The following is a 19588-nucleotide window of genomic DNA, read 5'->3' on the forward strand; positions in this document are numbered from 1 at the left end:
GGAGCTCGGGAGGGTCGCAAAAGACTGTTTTCTCTGGCAGAGTACTCAGGCCACCACAGGCACTTCCAACATGAGTGACATCAAGCTGGCCTTATCAAGTTGACAAAAAAACTATTTTCTGTTCCCCTCTTAAATATAAATACCTTCCACATATTATTGGAGTTTTCTGTCTTTAACAAGCATAGTGCTTTAATGCAAAATTTAAAAATAAAGAGTAACAAACATCAAACATTCATCAAATACTGTACTGGATTACATCTGCATTTTTTTATAAAATAAAACAAACTAATTTTATATGCATGCAACTCTGCTCAGTTACAGGGGAGTATAATTCATATTCAAAAATAAAAGTTTGTGTTGTAAGGTGATTTAACTGAATACACAGTTCTATAGCAAAACATGCAGGAATATATTTATTATATAGCCCTCAAATCATTTGCACTAAAATAGACTTAGTTTAGCCTCACCTAGAGTAACCAGATTAACATTATTCTAACATTACGTTTAGGTTGACACATTTAACTTCTAACATTACTCTTAAGCATTTATACATCTGAACTCTTTTATTATTATTAAGAGTGACATATGAATTTTCCTCCATAGCATTAATATCAGCAGACAACTTCACTGCATGCAACCTGCTAAGATATCTGCTTCAATTATGCATTAAGCAGTCTGTCATATTTATAAGTATGAATTATTTAAAAAATCAAAGTGTGTTAGAATGCAATACTTACAGTAGCAGATTAGAACAATTTTTCTAAACGTAGCACTTTGCAAATGTTTTGAGATAACAAGTTACAACATTTTTCACAAGCATGGCAGAAACACAAGCATGACAGAAACACTAATGGTGAAATCTGCATAATCCTGCTATTGGAAACTCTACCAAAACCCCTTTCTCCCAATTCAAAAGTATATTTGTATAATGACCAATTCAACTAACAATTAACATGTTTATGCTTAATTTTCAACATCAAGAAACATTTGGGAGACTTGGGATCTAGCAGCTCCTAGGCTCATGCCTGGCAGAATGTTCCATATGCACCTTGTAATATTGCTAATTCAAAGGATGATAGAAAGTGCTTCAGTCGGAGTTCTCAGAGGTACTACTTAATATTGTGTAGTACTGCTATGCTATACTATGTAGATGAAAGTATACAATGATGAAAAGTCCATCAGAACCAAAACAAATTTTGTATACGTGTCAAGAATTCATCCAAGTCACTGAAACTGGGTTAAATTTGCTTAAAATTTTCTGGACAGAGATATGGTTCACCTACTATAGGTTCATGATTAGGGGACTGTGAGCAAATTGCTTAATTTCTTACTTTCCCTCTTCCCGCCCCTCCCCCCCCACTAACTAGGCTCACAGACTTCTACAATAATGACAGTCTTTGAGTACAGCATTTTAATTAATTTTAAATTAATTAAATTAATAAATCAAATTAATAAATTAAATTAATAATTAAACTGAATAATTAAATTAAATAATTAAATTAAATAATAAGAAAATTAAAATAAAATTAATAAAATTAACATTTTAATACAGTACATATAAAATTAAGTATAATATTTATTCTAACAATTCTTTGTGCAGGAGTGCAAATAATGCTTTTTTCAAATAAATAAAAAACAATTTAGCACAGAACAGGAAACAGGCCTTGTGCAAGTAGATCACTGCATATGAGCGAAACTGAAACAAGGGAAACGGGCACACATTCTACTCTCACCACTAACCTTCCCATGCATTGCTTGATGTGGTTATTGCCTGATTTGCAATCACATTAAAGCTGAAAATGCTTTAAATCACTTTTCAAAGCTTTATTTTAAGAGAACAAAAATTTCTTCAAGAATTCTGACTAAGGTTTGGGATGGTATTTCCATAGAGGTTTAATCTCTGTTCTGTCAAGGCAGCACAAAGAAAAATATTAAGAAATACAAGCATAAAACAAAAGTCCTTTCAGTTATTGATGGACTAATTTTATTCTGAGAAAGGAAGGACAAAATATAGATTACCAATTGGTTAAGCATTGGAAATTTAATGTGAACACCCGAAATTGAAAGAAACAGTCACCATTTTTTGTGCAGTGTCAGCCTTCAGGATTTTATTTTATTAGTTATTTGATTTGATTTGTAAATCGCTTACAAGATAATAGGTGTAAGTATAAATATTAGTAAGAATACAGGAAATAAGTACAAATAAATGGGGACCATAGGACAGGGACGGTAGGCACGCTGATGCACTTATGCACGCTCCTCTTAGGAATGGGGTGAGGTCAATAGTGGATATTTGAGGTTAAAGGAGTGGGGGTTTGAGGATGTAACAACAGAGTCAGGTAGTGTGTTCCAGGCATTGACCACTCTGTTGCTGAAGTCGTACTATCTGCAATCACGTTTGGAGCAGTTAACATTGAGTTTGTATCTGTTGTGTGCTCTTATATTGTTGCAGTTGAAGCTGAAGTAATTATTGACTGGTAGGACATTGTAGCAGATAATTTTGTGTACTACACTTAAGTCCAACCATAGGTAGCGTAGTTCAAGATTGTCCAAGCCCAAAATTTCAAGCCTGGTGGTATAGGGTATTCTGTTGCGAGCAGAGGAGTGTAGCACTCTTTTCATGAAATACTTCTGGACTCGCTCAATTGTATTAATGTCCGATATATACTGCGGATTAAGTGAGTGTCATCTGAAAAACAGATTTCCTGACATTTTATTGGCAACTATGGTTGAGGATCTTCAGAGGCAAGGTTATCTGTTACGCAGACCATGGCTACTGAGCAGAGATGGTCCTACTTTGTCTTTGAAGATGCCAGCCGCAGCTGTCAACAAAATATCAGCAAACCTGTTGTCTAGACCACCACGTTCACTAAACCCTGAAGCCCAACAAATGTTGGCTGTGAAAGCCCATAGCAATGTATCAGTCACAATTTGCTTTCCTTTAGTCAGAGAAGTATTTCTCGCTTATCAAAAATATCAGCACACATTATAACTTTATAAAATAACAAATAGAAAAAAGAAATATTTTTTACTCGATCCTGTTTCCTGCTCAACATCTGGTTAAGACTGCTAGACAGCAAAAACCCATCATCCAGAATAATAGTCTGTTTCACTGACACTTGTTCTGACCTTTAAGACCCTTAATGTTTCACCAAAATCTGTTTCTTTCGCAGTTTCCCCTCCTGGATTCTAATCCTGCCTTGAAATAATAGAAAATGATTTTGCGCCATTATCTACATGATAGTGTTTTAAATATTTAGAAGACCCTAACATATCTCACTTTCAGCTTCTCTTTTTAAGGCTGAACAATCTTCAATCTTTCAGTTGTTCCCCATACAATTACCTTCTCCAAGTGTGCTCAAATATGTGAATGCTTAATTTATTTTTAGAACTGGACACAATATTACAAAGTCACCTATTTTTCTTATTTAAATGCAAGGTTTTCATTTATATTGCCTAAAATTTATCTTTTTGATTTGAAGCCAAACGTAAGAGGTGTGACAGAACCTAGGGGGTAGAGTTAAAAGAAGGATCTGCCTAGAATTTTTATATAACCACAAGTGGATTAAGTATAACCTGCCCCCTGCCTTGAATTCTGTGGACCTTTATCTAACTCCAAGCAGGTGCTAATCATTAATTGGGAAGACTCATGTGCATACATTGTTTAACAATAAATCAGTTTAATTGGATTTTCACAGATGGAACTGGTCTTTCATACCTGACATCAAACATGTTAAGGGAATGATTCAAGAAAATTAATAAAATTGGACATATGCACTACAAACTTAAATGTTTACATTTTTGAGAGACAAGATTACTATAGACCAAAGAACAGAATTATAATAGATGAAAATATAAGAACTTGTAGATTGTATTCCAATATTTTTCTTCATGCCAGACTCCTCATATTTTCACTTCGAATGCATAACATTCTTTGTTTTGCCTATAGCTGTCAAACTGTAGAACTTCAACATACATGGTATTAATTTAACAGTTTAGTTCATATGTTCTGAAGATGAATAGGAATGTTCTTGTTAATATATAAACAATGCACACCTTTATAATTTATATTCAGACTTTTAAGAAATTCTACTTACAGTTAAAATGTATTTTGAAACTGTAGATCAGAGGCAGACAGTCTGTTCCCTAAGGCCATGGTCTAATCTCATAAATTCTTTGCAGAACATAATTTCTAATCTTTGGTAAATGATATCTATCCACCTCTACATCTTATACTGGATTGAAAGAAGACTATCAGAAACAGAATAGCAAAGAAAAGGCTGGATGATAGAAAAAGTAGAAAAGATTGTCAAATAAAAAGCATCCTCACTCATAAAGACTCTGAACTTATTCATTTCAATCTTACCAATTATGTCTTTCCCAAAAATGTAGCCTTTTTTTAAAAAAAATTGCTAATCCTTCTCTAGATAACGATACAGATTAGGACCATACATTAAGTTCAGAAGCAGTTCAGAAGATTTATTGTTCAAGCCTACAGTGTATTCAAGAATCAATATGGCCAAAAAATTGGCACTACGTAAGAGTTAATGAAATTTAAGAGGCTGGATTTAGATTGCTTGTGGCAATGTGACAACTCCAGAATTATTCTCTGAACTCCCATGGCTTTGCCTTCTCTTCTCCTAGTAATTGCGCATATAAAATCATTCACAATTTTAGTCAACCTAGTCAAAAAAATATAGCATTCTAGAGTTTTGAGTCTAATATAAAAACATTATCTCATTACTGAAAATGGGTGTTGGTAAAAGTTACCGTGAACACCCTTTCTATCTATGCTGCAAGAAAGCCCAGGATGGGTTGACTCCTTCCTATGACATCATTTAGCTGAGTCTGTACTAAGATATAAAAGCCAGCCCCCGGGAGAGACCCCAACTTCGACGAAGATACTTGACAGACTGAAAGGTGTCTCTGAAAGCACAAAATGAATGAAGAAATATGTCTTACCCTCTCCGGACGAATCAAGGGAGGGGCTGGGCTCTCTCGCAGCATAGATAGAAAGGGCTTTCAGGGTAACTTTTACCAACGCCCATTCTCCTCCATGCTGTATCGAGAGCCCAAGATGGGACATACCAAAGCTTGCATGTCCACGGGCGGGTCCTCATCCGGCTCATCACACCGACTGTTGAACCACTTGTTGAAGCACCCATCTGCTGAAGGCTGCAGTCACCGAGGCAAAGGCATCCAGACGGTAGTGTCTGATGAAAGGAGACAGGGATGTCCACGTGGCCACACGACAGATCTCCTCCAAGGATGCTTGGGTCGCCCAGGCAGCAGAAGTGGCCGTGCTTCTGGTAGAGTGCGCCATCAGACCTCGGGGAACCGGAAGGGCTGCAGCTTTGTAGGCCTGCTCAATGCAAGACCTGACCCACTTGCTAATAGTAGAAGAGGTCTTGTGGCCCAAGTGAGAAGGGAAAAAGGATACAAACATGGCTTCTGACTTCCTGAAGGAGGAAGTGCGCTTAATGTATATTCTAAGAGCCCTTCTTATGTCTAGCGTGTGCCACTGCTGCTCTAAGTCATGGTGCGGGAGAGGGCAGAAGTCACGCAACACAATGTCCTGGGACCTGTGAAACCAGGTGTTAACCTTCAGAATAAATGAGGGGTCCAGACGGAGAACAACCCTATCACCGTGAAAGGAATAAAGCTCCTGTCTGATGGAAAGAGCAGCGAGCTCGGAATCTCGCCTGGCTGAAGTGATGGAAACGAGGAACACTACCCTTCAGAGTCAGGAAACAGAGAGACACTGTTCTAAGGGGTTCAAAGGGGGGCTTCGTAAGGGCATTAAGGACCAAATGAAGGTCCCAGGAAGGATACCTGTGAACCACCGGTGGGTGCAGGTTGGAAGCCCCTTTCAAAAACCTCCTGACTGAAGGGTGATAGGATAAGGAAAAACCCCATGAAAGAACCAAGGAGAGGGCCACAACCTGCCTGCGTAAGGTGTTGTGGGCCAAACCTTTCTCCAGACCATGCTGAAGGAATCTAAGAACTTCTGCCAACTGGGCTGAAGCAGGAGAGAGACCCGCCCTAAGGCACCATCGGGAAAAGGCCTTCCAGGTGGCATCATAGATGAGCCTTGTAGAAGGTTTGCGAGACGCCAGGATAGTGAAGATGACCCTTTCTGGAAGATCAGCCTCCTCTAGCCGCTGCCACTCAAGTGCCACACAGTCAGCTTGAGCCACTGGGGCTCTGGGTGGAGCACAGCCCCCTGATGAAGGGAGATTAGATGGGCTGGGATCCTCCAAGGAGAAGCCACAGATAGGCTGACCAGGTCTGCAAACCAGGGCCTCCTTGGCCAATAGGGTGCCAGGAGGAGGAGCTCCTCTCGTTCCTCCAACATCTTCCGAATTACTTCCGGAATGATGGGAAGTGGGGGAAAGGCGTAGAGGAGACCTTTGGGCCATCTGCACTGAAGAGCACTGGTCCCCTCTGCTCCCTGGCAAGGAAACCTGGTGAAGAATCTGGTGACTTGGGCGTTTTGAGGAGTGGAGAAGAGATCCACCTCCGGTGTTCCAAATCTGAGGGAAAGGTCCCTGAATAGAGATGGAGGAATGGACCATTCTGCCTGGTCGACTAGGCTCCTGCTGAGCCAGTCGGCCTGGGAGTTGTCGACTCCGGAGATGTGGTCTGCCGAGATCGACAACAGGTGTTTCTCTGCCCATAACCCCAACTGTAGAACCTCTCTCATGAGGGCTTTGGACCTTGTCCCCCCTTGCAGGTTGACATGAACCTTTGCGGCCATGTTGTCCGTAAGGACTAGAACATGAGAGCCGGTCACTGAGTGCCTGAAATGCTTGAGAGCCAGAAAAATGGCTCTGAGCTCTAGCCAATTTATGGGAAGGGTCTGCTCTGACCTGGACCAAACGCCCTGAGCTATCTGGCCCTGCATATGGGAACCCCAACCCAGGAGGCTGGCATCGGTGGTTATCACTAGCCTGTCTGGGACCCTGAACAGGAGTCCCTTCCAGATTGACAGGGAACGCCACCAATTGAGAGATCTCCAGATTTGTGGTGGGAGTGGGACCTTGATGGATGAGTGGCTGGTTCCTGCTCATTAGTAATGAAGCAGGAACCATTGGAGCGGTCGGGAGTGGAGCCGAGCCCACAGGACAATGCCAATACAGGAGACCATCTTCCCCAGAAGTTTGGACAGCAGCAACAGGGGGACAGCATGTTGCTGGATCTGGCTGATGATCTCTGCAAGGCTCTTTCCATGAGCTGGGGACAGAAAAACCTGGCACGATGTGGTATTGATGACTGCTCCCAAGTGTTGCAATTTGGTTGTGGGAGAGAGCTGGCTCTTTTTGTTGTTGATGGAAAATCCATGGTTCTGGAGATATGACAGGGTAATTTGCAGATCCCAATGGGCCACATCGATGGAGGAGGACAGAATCAAAATGTCGTCCAAATAGCACTGGATCCTCACTGGAACAGAACGCAGAGATGCCATCAATGCTGCCAGAACCTTCGTGAAGACCCTTGGAGCCAATGAGAGACCAAAGGGAAGTGCTCGATACTGGTAATGGGTATTCTGATAACAGAAACGGAAAAACTGGTGATGATGAGGCCAAATGGGGATGTGGAGGTAAGCCTCCGTGAGATCAATGGAAGAGAGATCGCCCTCCTGAACATCTCTAAAATAGAATGCAGAGTCTGCATTTTAAATCGCCTGTATTTTACAAATTGGTTGAGAAATTTTAGATCAAGGATGACCCGCCACTCCCCCGAGGCTTTGGGAACAATGAAAAGGTGAGAATAAAGCCCACGTCCCCATTGAGAGAGGGGAACAGGTTGAATAGCTCTGATTACAAGAAGCTGTTGAATGGCCTGATTCATGAGGGCTTGCCTTGAAATGTCCCGACAGGACAGATCAAAAAAATTTCTGGGGGTGACGTTAAGAAGTCCAATTTTAACCCTGACCTAATAGTGCTGAGCATCCAGGCATCTGTCGTTGACTCCTCCCATTTGGAGGCAAAGAAGGCTAGGCGACCTCCGATGGGTGGGGAGAATGAGGGATTACTTAGAGCGACGGAAGGAACAACCCCCTCCCCCCCGAAAGGGCCATTTACCAGCAGAAGGTTGTTACCTGCCAGATGCTTCTGCACGTTGGTCTTGGCATTGGGAGTACAGCCTCTGAGAGCAGGGAAAGTGGGATGAGGTCTCCGCTCAAAAGGCAGGAGGGCGATAAGGAGCTGGGCGATAGTCGGCTTTCTTCCCAGAGGAAGAGAGAATTTTACTTTTTTCTCTGGTTTCGATGAGATAAGGTTCCAGAGCATCGCCAAAAAGCTTATCGCCTGCGAATGGAACTGAAGCCAGCTTCCATTTTCAGCGTGGCTCTGCCTGCCAATTTTGGAGCCATAACAGTTTTCTTGCTGCTAGTGAAGATGCCATGGCCTTAGATGCAAATCTGGTGGAATTGAGAGTGGCATCCGCAGTGAATTCCACCACTGCAATAATCTTATTAAGGTCTTGGTGAGACCGAAGGTCAGAAGCAGGCCATCTATTCTGGAGTTGGAGCAGCCCCCGTATGGATGCCCTCGTGAAAAAGGATGCTGCTGTTAAAGCCCAAATAGCCCATGCAGCGGCCTGGTGATTGCGCTTGAGGGTCTGTTCAGAACGTTTATCATCTGGTTTCAGGATATCTTCTGGCTCCGTGGGAGTGCCAGAAGATGAGAACGAGGCCACAACCAGAATGTCAACAGAAGGCACTGTCAGGGCATTGTCCAGGGCTGCACTGATGTTATAGAAACGCTTATCCAGAGAAGGTGGGCAAGGACCTGCTGAAGGGGAAGCGCACTGTCCCTTGACCATGTCCAGGAACAAAGTGGGAGAAGGCAAAACCTCTGCATGCACTACAGGCTTGGAGAAGAGCGAGTCTCACTGGTTAGAGGGATTTCCTTGTGGCTCAGGAGCCACTTCCTCCAGTGACAGCTTGGCAGTGACCAAGGCCTTGCTGAGTAATGGTCTGAAGAGAGTAGGTTTGAAGATCAATGCAGAGGATGTCTGCTCTGGGCCAGAATCCTCCTCCTCTGAATGAGAGGAGTAACTGTATTCAGATGGTGCAGCCCTTCCTTCCTCATCAACCTCCTCCCATTCTGGTAGAGAAGAATGGACCCTGAGGTCCTGGGGTCTGTGTAAATCAGGGTGATGAGGCAAGGAACTTATAGATTGAGAAGGGAGAAGGGCCTGAACCCTTTCCAAAGGTTGAAGAATTTGCTTGAAGCCTTCAGTCAATCCCTGCCTAAAGGCCAATGAGACAACATCTTGGATATCCCCTGGTCTATGGCCAAAGGTAGAGGCAGAAGGCAGAAGGCCCACTGCTGTGGGAGTGAAGGTGGCTTCAGGCCTAGACTGAGAAGAGGTTCGAGGCCTGGAGGGAGGGGGAGGAGGATAGGCCCCAGAAGCCTGTTGGAAATAGGGCCCAGATCTCCTGAGGATCTGATTGTTCTGCAAAAGCCTCAGGAGACCAGGATGGAGGATGGAAATGCTCATAGATAACTTCTCCTCCCCTGGGAGGGCTTGGCTGGGGCCCACGGGTATCACCTGAAACATGCTGTAGTTACACTCCCTTCTGTTGAATAGTTCTGTTGAACTGCCTCTCCAGGGCCGCATATCTGCGCTTTCTGCCCTCAGCTTAGCCTGAGTTGCCTTCTTAGGGGCTAGAGCCTTAGTTCTGATTTTTGCAGCCACTTCCCTCTGGACTGATTGGGTGTGTTGCCTATGTCTTTTTCTCTTATTGGGCTTAAGAGACTGTTCCACTGGGGGAGCTCAGCCTGAGCCTTATCTTGCTCCATTTGTAGAATAAAGGCTCTTGTGTTAGAAAGAAATTGTTTAGAATTTTTTTATTAAGTCCTTTAGGGTATAAAATGGCCCTCGGCCTTACAAAATGGCCTCTCACCTTGTGGTGGAAGGCTTCAATCCAAGGGGCCGCTGACTAGGAGAAACAGGCTCCGAGATCGAAGAATCGCTCCTTAGGCTATAAAGAGTCCCGAGTGAAGTCAGCAAAGGAAAAGGCAGCTGCCGGCCACACAATCAGCTGGCTGACACTGTTATTGGTTTCCCAATTGTTTTTTACAATCGCTCCAACCGCAGGCGTGGGGGAGGTTTGCAGACACTGCCCAACTTGCCTGCACAGCGCTCTGGCAACGCTGCTCCCAACGTTGCAGGAGAGAGAGACCTGCTCTCCCGGAAGAGCAGTTGCCCAGATCCCTGGGAGCTGCTTGAAATGAGGAAAAAAGTACTGAAGATCGCTGGTGATTGCTATCTAACAGAATGCTTTCAGAGACACAGCTACTGACTGAAAGGAACTGAGTCAAAAGCTAGGGTCTCTCCCGGGGGCTGGCTTTTGTATCTTAGTACAGACTCGGCTAAATGACGTCATAGGAAGAAGTCAACCCATCCTGGGCTCTCGATGCAGCACGAAGGAGAAAGATTTAATTTTGGTGGGATACAAATGCACGTGTACATCACATCATCATCAGAGCACCTACCTATGACAGCTCAAGTCAGAGGTTGTAAAGTTCAACTCACATTTGAGGAAATAAATACACAATCATACTGCATCCCATGCTATTCAATACAGCGAAATCAGGATTTAAGAAGTAATATATACAAATATATAGGGGATATGCATGGTCATGTCACCAGCTTTAGTGGCATACTAAAGTATCTCAACAGGATTTTGGCAGATCAGCTCATTTTAAAAATACTAAGGGGAGAGTGCAGTAATTTTCCATTATAGTATTTTTATACATATCTAAGAAGCTGGTCTCATACCCTCCAACTAGTATAGCACCTTTGGGACTAATAGGAAATTCACTGTGGTTATCAACTGGAAGAGTGGTGTAGTCAGAAGGATTAAATAGCAAGGAAATTGAGATTTTGCCATTAAGCTCAGATTTGTGCAACTAATTTTCAAGATCCAGTTACGCATATTTCTCACTACAAAGATGTCTGATATAATTCTGTTCTGCTATACACAGAAGTATATTATATACACAGATGTATATTAGGGAATAATGATAGACTGCACAGCCATTTGTATTTGGTAATAAATGTTTACTTGGTAATAAATGCCCTCTTATGAAAATGTGGTTTCAGTCTTGGTCATCTTCCTAATGTCACTGCTACTTAGTCAATCCACATTCTACCTAAAGGCACTTGAAAAAGGATACAGTGATAGTTAGGGCAGCTACTATGGTGACAAATAAAGTCTCAGACTTTCTCAGTCACTAGATACCATCTAAATCCAATTAGAAAATTATCTACTAGCCCATCATTTATGTAATTACAATCGATAACATTATACAGAAAATGTTCCTGTAGTTTAGCAAATTCCAACGGACAACAATGAAGAACAATCCCACCCCAAGTAATGATCTCTTTCAGTCTTAATTGACAAGTTAAATAAGTGGGAAAATGTTGCACAGGTGAAATAAATGATCAGCAGAATTATTTTGGCAAAATTATATCCTAAATCAGAATTAAATGTGTTTCAAATATAATCTCTTTTTTAATTTGGCAACACACTGGACAAATGTTTTCCAGAACTATCCCACTTTCTTGCGAGAAAGAGGGAAAAGGCAAGTTGCCTTCCTGCACTTGAACAGTCTTTATTTCAAATGCTAACCGTCAAGCAGTTGTTCATATTGCATCTTTGTTAAAGTATAAAATAGAAAGATCTGCAGCTTAAGGTGCCTAGTATTTTGTCTATTTTGAATCTTTCCTCATCAGTATAATTTAAGATTGTTCACAAAAAGATCTACTTTGTTATCAAACTTCAGAAATTTCAACAAAAGTACAGAAGCTATATTATTACAGTAATACCAGCATTTTTGTTACTCAGATAGTTATTTTCCAAATACTTTGAGCCTAATATTTTACCCAAAAAATACTTTCTATAACCAATAAAAGACTGGCATCATCTATACAATTCATATTCCAATGAAAGTTCCAACACAAGATCCATGCACAGACAGATGTAATGAGCAGCTGAGGTAGCAAATGCCCACCATTCTCTTAAAGATAACAGGAAGGAAATGAGATTCAACAAGCACAGCCCTGAGGTAAATGAAAGTAAGTTTGCATATTTAATTAACTGCAAACTTAACGAACAACTCATATTTTGGTTTCCTTTCACTCACAAGTTTGGATAGAAATCTAACAGATAAATCAGTTGTTACACCATCCTTTCAACACATAATACGGTTCATCCCTTTGAACTTTGATGGCGAATCAAGCGCAGTAATCCCACGGTCATTGAACCAGGTTTTGGTGCTTTTGGCAGTGTGGCCAGGTGCCAAGTCCTGCTGGAAAATGAAGTCAGCATCCCCATAAAGCTCGTCTGCGGAAGGAAGTATGAAGTGCTCCAACATCTCCTGGTAGATGGCTGTGTTGACTCTGGACTTAAAAAAGCACAGTGGACCAACACCAGCAGATGACATGGCTCCCCAAATCAACACAGACTGGAAACTTCACACTGGGCTTCAAGCATCTTGCAGTGTGTGCCTCTCCATTCTTCCTCCAGACTCTGGGTCCTTGGTTTCCAAATGAGATGTAAAAGTTGCTCTCATCAGAAAAGAGGACTTTGGACCACTGAGCAACAGACCAGTTCTGATTTTCTTTAGCCCAGGTAAGACACTTCTGATGTTGTTTATTGTTCAGGAGCGGCTTGACAAGAGGAATACAACATTTGAAGCCCATGTCCAGGATCCATCTGTGTATGATGGCTCTTGATGCACTGACTCCAGCTCAGTCCACTCCTTGTGAAAGTCCCCAACACTTTTGAATGGCCTTTTCCTGACAATCCTCTCCAGGCTGCGGTCATCCCTGATGCTTGTGCATCTTTTTCTTCCACACTTTTCCCTTCCACATAACTTTCTATTAATGTGCTTTGATACAGCACTTTGGGAACATCCAACTTCTTTTGCAATTACCTTTTGAGGCTTTACTTCCTTATGGAGGGTGTCAATGATGATTTTCTGCACAACTTTCAATCAGTGGTCTTTCCCATTATTGTGATTCCTACTAAACCAAACTGAGAGACCATTTAAAGGCCCAGGAACCCTTTGCAGGTGTTATGGCTTAATTAGCTGATTAGAGTGGGACACTTTGAGCCTAGAATATTGAACCTTTCCACAATATTATAATTTTCTGAGATTGTGGATTTAGGGTTTTCCTGAGCTGTAAGCCATAATCATCTCAATTACGACAAATCACACCTTGAACTATCCTGTTTTGCATGTAATGAGTCTGTCTCATATATTAGGTTCAGCTTTTAAGTTGCATTACTGAAATAAATGAACATTTGCATGATATTTTAATTTTTCGAGTTTCACCTGTATTAATAAACATTCAGAAATATTTTCTATATCCTATATTTATTCTCTGAAATTATGTGAACATATAGTGAGCAAGGCAGTCCTGGGAGTTCATTTTTAAAACCCATTAATAATATTGCACTCAAAAGTAGCAATCATATCCTGAGTAAGCAGAAGGCAGAAGATCCAATCAGCCTCTTGAAACATAGCATTAAAAAATCAATTATGGATAAAAGCTTCTTCAAGACTAACTTTCAGAAAATGCCAAAGGGATCTTTTAAAAAAGGCTAAAAAGAAATCTAGCATGATTTTTGGAAAATATTCCTCCCCCCCCCCCCAAAAAAAACCCTGATGCTAAAAGATAAACAATTTTTTCTTCACCAACTGTTCTTTCTGTGGGTCTTTAAATATAGCTCTGTGGGTCCCTAAGCCAACACATATTTACATAGAGGGAAAAAGGCAATTTATAAATAAAGCACTGGTTTTATTTTTAAAACTACAAGCTTCATGGTAAGTGGAGCTTATAAGTTAAAGTGTTTGTCTAGATGCAGTCTAAGAGTTCAGCTTTTACATACATTTTACAAACAAGATTTGAAAATTTTAAGTACGATTATGAATTCCCAGAAGAGCCCTGAAAATAGGCATTTGCCAAATTATAAATCTATTTCCAAGAGCTCAACACAAATATATATTCACACTAATCGGTTTTTTCATGAGTTTAATTACCATGTTTGTGAAGTGTTTTGATCCACATTTTTGCCATAGGGGGACAAAAGACAAAAAAATACCAGGAACAGAAAAAAATAGTATTCCATAAGAACAAAAGGGTCCTCTCTAAGTACCACAAAATTTGAAACCATCAAATCAGAATAGCAATTTGGCATAACAATTATTTACACAATCTTTTGAACAAAGAGTTTGAATGCTCTGTTTTGATAAATCCGTGCAAGGTCATTTAAGACTGTGAATAGAATAGAATTCTTTATTGGCCAAGACACACAAGGAATTTGTCTTTGGTACAAATGCTCTCAGTGTACATAAAAGAAAAGATACATTCGTCAAGAATCATAAGGTACAATACTTAATAATAGTCATAGGATACAATATGAGCTTCTTTTTTCTGTATCTTAAAATGAGTTTTATGAAATAAAAGATATATTTAATATATATTGGGCACCTCCAATATTTTTGAAATGCTAGAAAATATTAATATGTTAATAGATATGGTACAAACTTTATTTACTAACATTTGTATGCTACCTATTCTTAAAATCTGCCCACTTGTTAACTTTTCGGGGGGTTCAAATGCAAAAGGAGGTTTAACTGCTGATTTGTATTTCAGTTTTCTTCCAGGAACTCAGGGACATATACACTCTTTCCAATATTTCTTTGCACTGAGGTAGATTGGGCTAAGAGTAATTGACCAAGTTACCCAGTAAGTTTCCAGTGCTGAAGTAGACTTGAACCTGGATCTCACCAATCTTAGCCTAGCTCTTTAGCTACTACCCATATTTTAGACTCTACCTTGACAAATTTATCATGTGTGGACTTCAACTTCCTGAATTCCCCAGCCAGCAGGCTGCCTCGGGAATTTTAGTGGTTGAACTCCACACTTCTTGAATTTACAAAGGTTGAGTACCACTATTTTATACTGAGTGACTTAGCTATACCTTAGTATTTGGGATCTCTCAAATTATCAAGAATTGTAAACTTTTCACAAAATAATAGCCCAAATACTTACTATACAATATAAAATTCAGGTAGTCCTCAACTTACAACAGTTCATTTAGTGACCATTCAAATTTACCACAGCACTGAAAAAGTGACTTATGACCATTTTTCACATTTATGACTGTTGCAGCATCCCCATGGCCACGTGATCAAAATTTGGATGCTTGGAAACTAGTTCATATTTATGACGGTTGTAACATCCCAGGGTGATGTGATCCCCTTTATGACCTTTTGAAGAGCAAAGTCAATGGGGAATCCAGATTCACTTAACAATCATGTTACTAACTTAACAAATGCAATAATTCACTTAACTGCTATGGCAAGAAAAGTTGTAAAATGGAGCAAACTCAATTAACAAATGTTTCACTTAGCAATTTTAGGCTCAATTGTGGTCGTTATCTCAAGGGCTACCTATATATGAGCACCCAGATTGTTGGGGGCAATATGTTGACTCTGAAAACTGCTTAAAGAGGGCTGTAAAGCACTGTGAAGTGGTATATAAATCTAAATGCTATTGAAATTTATAGCAAGGACTTTATCAATATTTGAATTAGGAGGTATTTTTGTACAAATAGATTGGGAAGAAAAGTTTAGAGCAATTTATTCAAATCTTTGGATATTTTTAATATAGTTTTCATGGCTTCTTCAGAAGTGGAAATAAGGAAAATGGAAAAACAAAGACCATTTGATATTCTTCAGCACTTTGATCATATATCTTTGATCTTTTGAATCTCAAGTATACTTGGAATACTGTATTATGTAGTTAGTTCAGGACATCACTCTTTAAAAGGACTAAGGGAAAGCTGAAACAGATTCAGTGTAAAGCTACCAAAATTTTAAGAGCTCTGAAAGGCTAACAAGAAACCATTAAACAACTGGGAACATATCATAGCAAATATAATACCCAAAAGACATTCAAAGGCTATTCTCAGTGGAAAATAAGGACAAAAAGATAACAGGGTGAAATTAAAAGTGAGGCTCATACTGAATATTAGGAAGAATTTCTTGATAACAACACAGATGAATCTGCAGGAACATTACAATCTTTCCCACCCAGGAAATTTCAGATAGGAGTTATATGGCTACCTCTCAGGAATCTGGGGCAAATGATTGGATAAAATGGTCTATAAAATTACTTCCAATCTGTAAACCACTTAGAGAGGGCTATAAAGCAGTATATAAGTCTAGGTCTAAGTGCTATTGCTATTATAATTCTAGACAAGAGAAAGGGTTGCTACTCTGATCTAAGTAGATCAATGTATAACTGTTGCAAGAATGTTATCTATATAACTGTGCTTATGTAATCCCTGCAATTTTATTTCATGCAAATTCTGATTCTTACCTCAATGTATGCTAAACCCCTTAATCCCAGATAATTTCATTGTTCTTGAATTAACACACACACAATTTTTGCAACAATTACAATAAATGATTTCAAGTTATACGACTCATTAAAAATTATTGCAATGTTTTTCCTCAGGCCCAATGGGTTCACCAAATATATTCACCAAGCAGTAGTGAAAAGGAAGTAACTCTGTCCTGGCTGGAAATCAGAACTTACTTGTATCTCAAAGATAAAGAATTTTAAGAACTATACATCCTTTACAGTCAACAAATAAAAATCTATTTATGGATTACAATTTTATCCAAAGAAGAATAGGCTGTCTTCTATGTCTCCTTTTCTAATTCAAGCACCACTGAAAATATGGATTTATTAATCTAAATGCTTCATATTAAAGATCATTGCACCTTCCTTGAGGTGAGTTCATCAGTATGTCCATGTGGTTTTCTTGGTCTGCCTTTTTTCTTTTCCTGGCATTTTTTTTCCAGACTTCCCAATCTAGTATATAGACTTGGGATTCTCATGAAGATTACCATTCTAAGAGATCAAACTCATGTTGTCATGGCAGCATCACATGATGTATAGGGACTTTTTTCCCCTTCGCTAAACCGGCCATGGGCATGGCCAGCACATGATGCATCTGACCCGCGGGCCGTGAGTTTTATAGTCCTGTAATAGATACTTCACTCAAGCCTACTTAGTTTCTAATCCAGGTGTTTAGCCAACCAACCCTGCTTAATTTCTAATCCAAGTGATTAGCCTGATGCTGACACCAATTGAAGCTTCTTAAAATCTAGAAACGAGTAAACAAACAAAAATGTATTTAAGGATGTACCTTGCCACAAAAAAGAGAAAAATATGCAACAAACATTAATAACTCAACCAATATTCACTGTTCATTTTAAGGAACAAATAGAGAATACACATATTTTAAACAAATTATTTCACAAATAAATTCTAAATAGGGCAACAGTAGTATTTTTCCTTCTTTCTACAATCTTCTGTGATTAGTCAAAACTGAAATTTCTGAAAAATGTCTTAGTAAATTATCGATAAAGGGGAATGTTTGTTGAAATGTGGGGTTCTTGGTGCTTGATTGTTTTTTACTAGAATACCTCTTCTAGAATTATATTTCTATATGTTTACCAAGATATCTCCTTTATGAACAAAAGTTTTGGTTAATTGATTAGCATTAAAAGATATTTCCTTGTAACACTGATTTCAAGATTGCTGGGTTTTTTTTCACTCTAAACTGCTGCATTTTGAAATATCAGTTGCATTCTATAATTGAGTTATATCTGGTAACTAAATTCTAAATGAAATAACATGGATTGTAATTCCATCATCATTCCTAATCATTATAAAAATTTATGAACTGAATCCCCATGAAATCTTCACTAATCATAAAATAAAATTCAAACCCTTGCACAAAGAATTCAAGCTGTTCTTGCTATTTCTATCGTCATGATAAGCCAAATGAGCATTGCTCTGTTGATATTGCCTAAACAGCAGTAGCCATCATCTTTGAATTGAAACTCCTTTTTGGGAATGGAGAACTTTCTCTTGACCCAGTTTCAAGAGGCAATTCATTTTCCAATCAGCTTCTGGACATCTCCAGTCAGACTCTAGAAAAGCTGAGCTATAGAACCCAATAAATAAGAAGAAAATATTAAGAAAAAAAAACCTCAGAATTTACATCACTTTAGATGCAGTTGGCTCCCAGCCAAAGACAGGTGTTGAGATTCCCTCCTCCCCTCCAAAGGAGGAGGATTTCTCTGCCTTTCAAGTCTCTCCAATTCTAGAGCGCCTGTGAAAGGCTAATACCTGGATACAATTATCAGCATGTGTTCTTTTTACACGGTAGTTCCCGCTCAGAAATTCTTGGCTGTACCCCACAGCCCCAAACACTTTACCGGTCGGGTTTATTTTTCCCGCATCTCAGGAAGCCAAACGAGACCCGTGAAAACTTATTGCGAGAGCTGCGAGACCTTTTCGGTAGGCAAAGGGGGAGACGTCCTTCCCCCAAACTTTCCACAGGTCGAGGCTGTCACCCTATAGCAACCTTACCTTCACGACTTTCTATGGGGATGGGTGGCGGCCACCTTCGCCCCAACACACCTGGAAGCGCGGAGTGGTGTAAGACGACTCCTCGGAGCCGGCTGCTTAAAGGGGCGCGGCCTTGGGATTTCAGGAAGTTTAGAGCCGGGCCGTGATCTCTCTTGAACGACCGCCTAAGGGCCGGGTCGTTCTGCTGTAACTAGAGGTCCTCCAGCAGCAGCCCGGAGGCGTCAGGTTACCGCTGGCGCGCGGGAAGGCCAGAAAAGGGGCTGCTTTTACTCACCGCTACTGGGGAAGGACTCCATTTTGCTCCTGCGAGGCGAGCCAAAACACGGAAAAGGCGGAAAAGACACACGTCCGAAACCAAAACAAACAAAAAGCAGAAGCCGCCGCGGCTCCTCCTCACACCCTGGCCTGCTCCGTCTCCTCCTCCCGCAGCTGCATGTTACCGAGGCGGACGCGGCTGTCGGCCCTTTGCGGTCCTAGGGAGACTTTGTGCAGCCTCCGTCGCCGCTGCCTACAGAATAACAAGCCCTATGACGGGAGCAGGAGGACAGCCTCGGGAGGGAGCACTGGTCCGCTGCTCGCTCGGCTCGCTTCCCCTCCCAGCTGAACGGCTCTGGCGGCTCGATGTCGAGGGCAGAGACAGCCCTCAACCATTTTCTGTTTCTCAGCTTCTCCAACCCCTCCCCTGCTTAGGGATGGGCTGTTTAGCGGCCGCCGAGGCCACCTCCTCTCAACGCTTCGGGTCTCGCTTGAGGAGGCCTACGCAAGTGGCTGAATCCAGGAACGGCTGCGCCTTATCCAGAGAGTCTTGGGGCGGTTTTTTTTTTTTCACGGATGAACCATGGGCCCCCATTCCACCGTTTGGAGCCCCCGCTGTCTAATAAGACGATTAGAATAAAGTCCAACTCAGATCTTAAGTTTTACTTAGAAACGTTTACTTTAATTTCGGGCTCAGGCCCGAAAAGTTTAACATAAACGTGTTTTCCCGGGTTCTTTTTCTCTTCCGTGTTTTACGATATTTGCCGCCTCTCCCTTCTTTTTATCCCTTGAATTTAAAGCCAGTAAAATTCTCATCAAGTTGAAACATCTCAGACCAAACAAGAGATGATTGTAAATC

General features: G+C 40.8%; 1 protein-coding gene across 2 annotated transcripts in view; it reads right to left on the reverse strand.

Moving 5' to 3' along the window:
- Positions 1–19271, reverse strand: part of LNPEP (leucyl and cystinyl aminopeptidase) — a 55996-nt gene extending 36725 nt beyond the window's left edge. The window contains exon 1 of one of the 2 annotated variants that reach the window (XM_026719151.2): positions 18749–19271. In XM_026719151.2, the coding sequence (XP_026574936.1) occupies positions 18749–18770 (22 nt within the window). In that variant the 5' untranslated portion in view covers positions 18771–19271. Of the gene's footprint in view, positions 1–18474 lie in introns of both variants that reach the window. The other variant, XM_087927019.1, reaches the window with a different exon arrangement.
- Between the last annotated feature and the right edge of the window lie 317 nt (positions 19272–19588).

This window comes from Pseudonaja textilis, chromosome 2 (genome assembly GCF_049901715.1).
Source record: "Pseudonaja textilis isolate UNSWEBS1 chromosome 2, rPseTex1.2, whole genome shotgun sequence".
Lineage (NCBI taxonomy): Eukaryota > Metazoa > Chordata > Lepidosauria > Squamata > Elapidae > Pseudonaja > Pseudonaja textilis.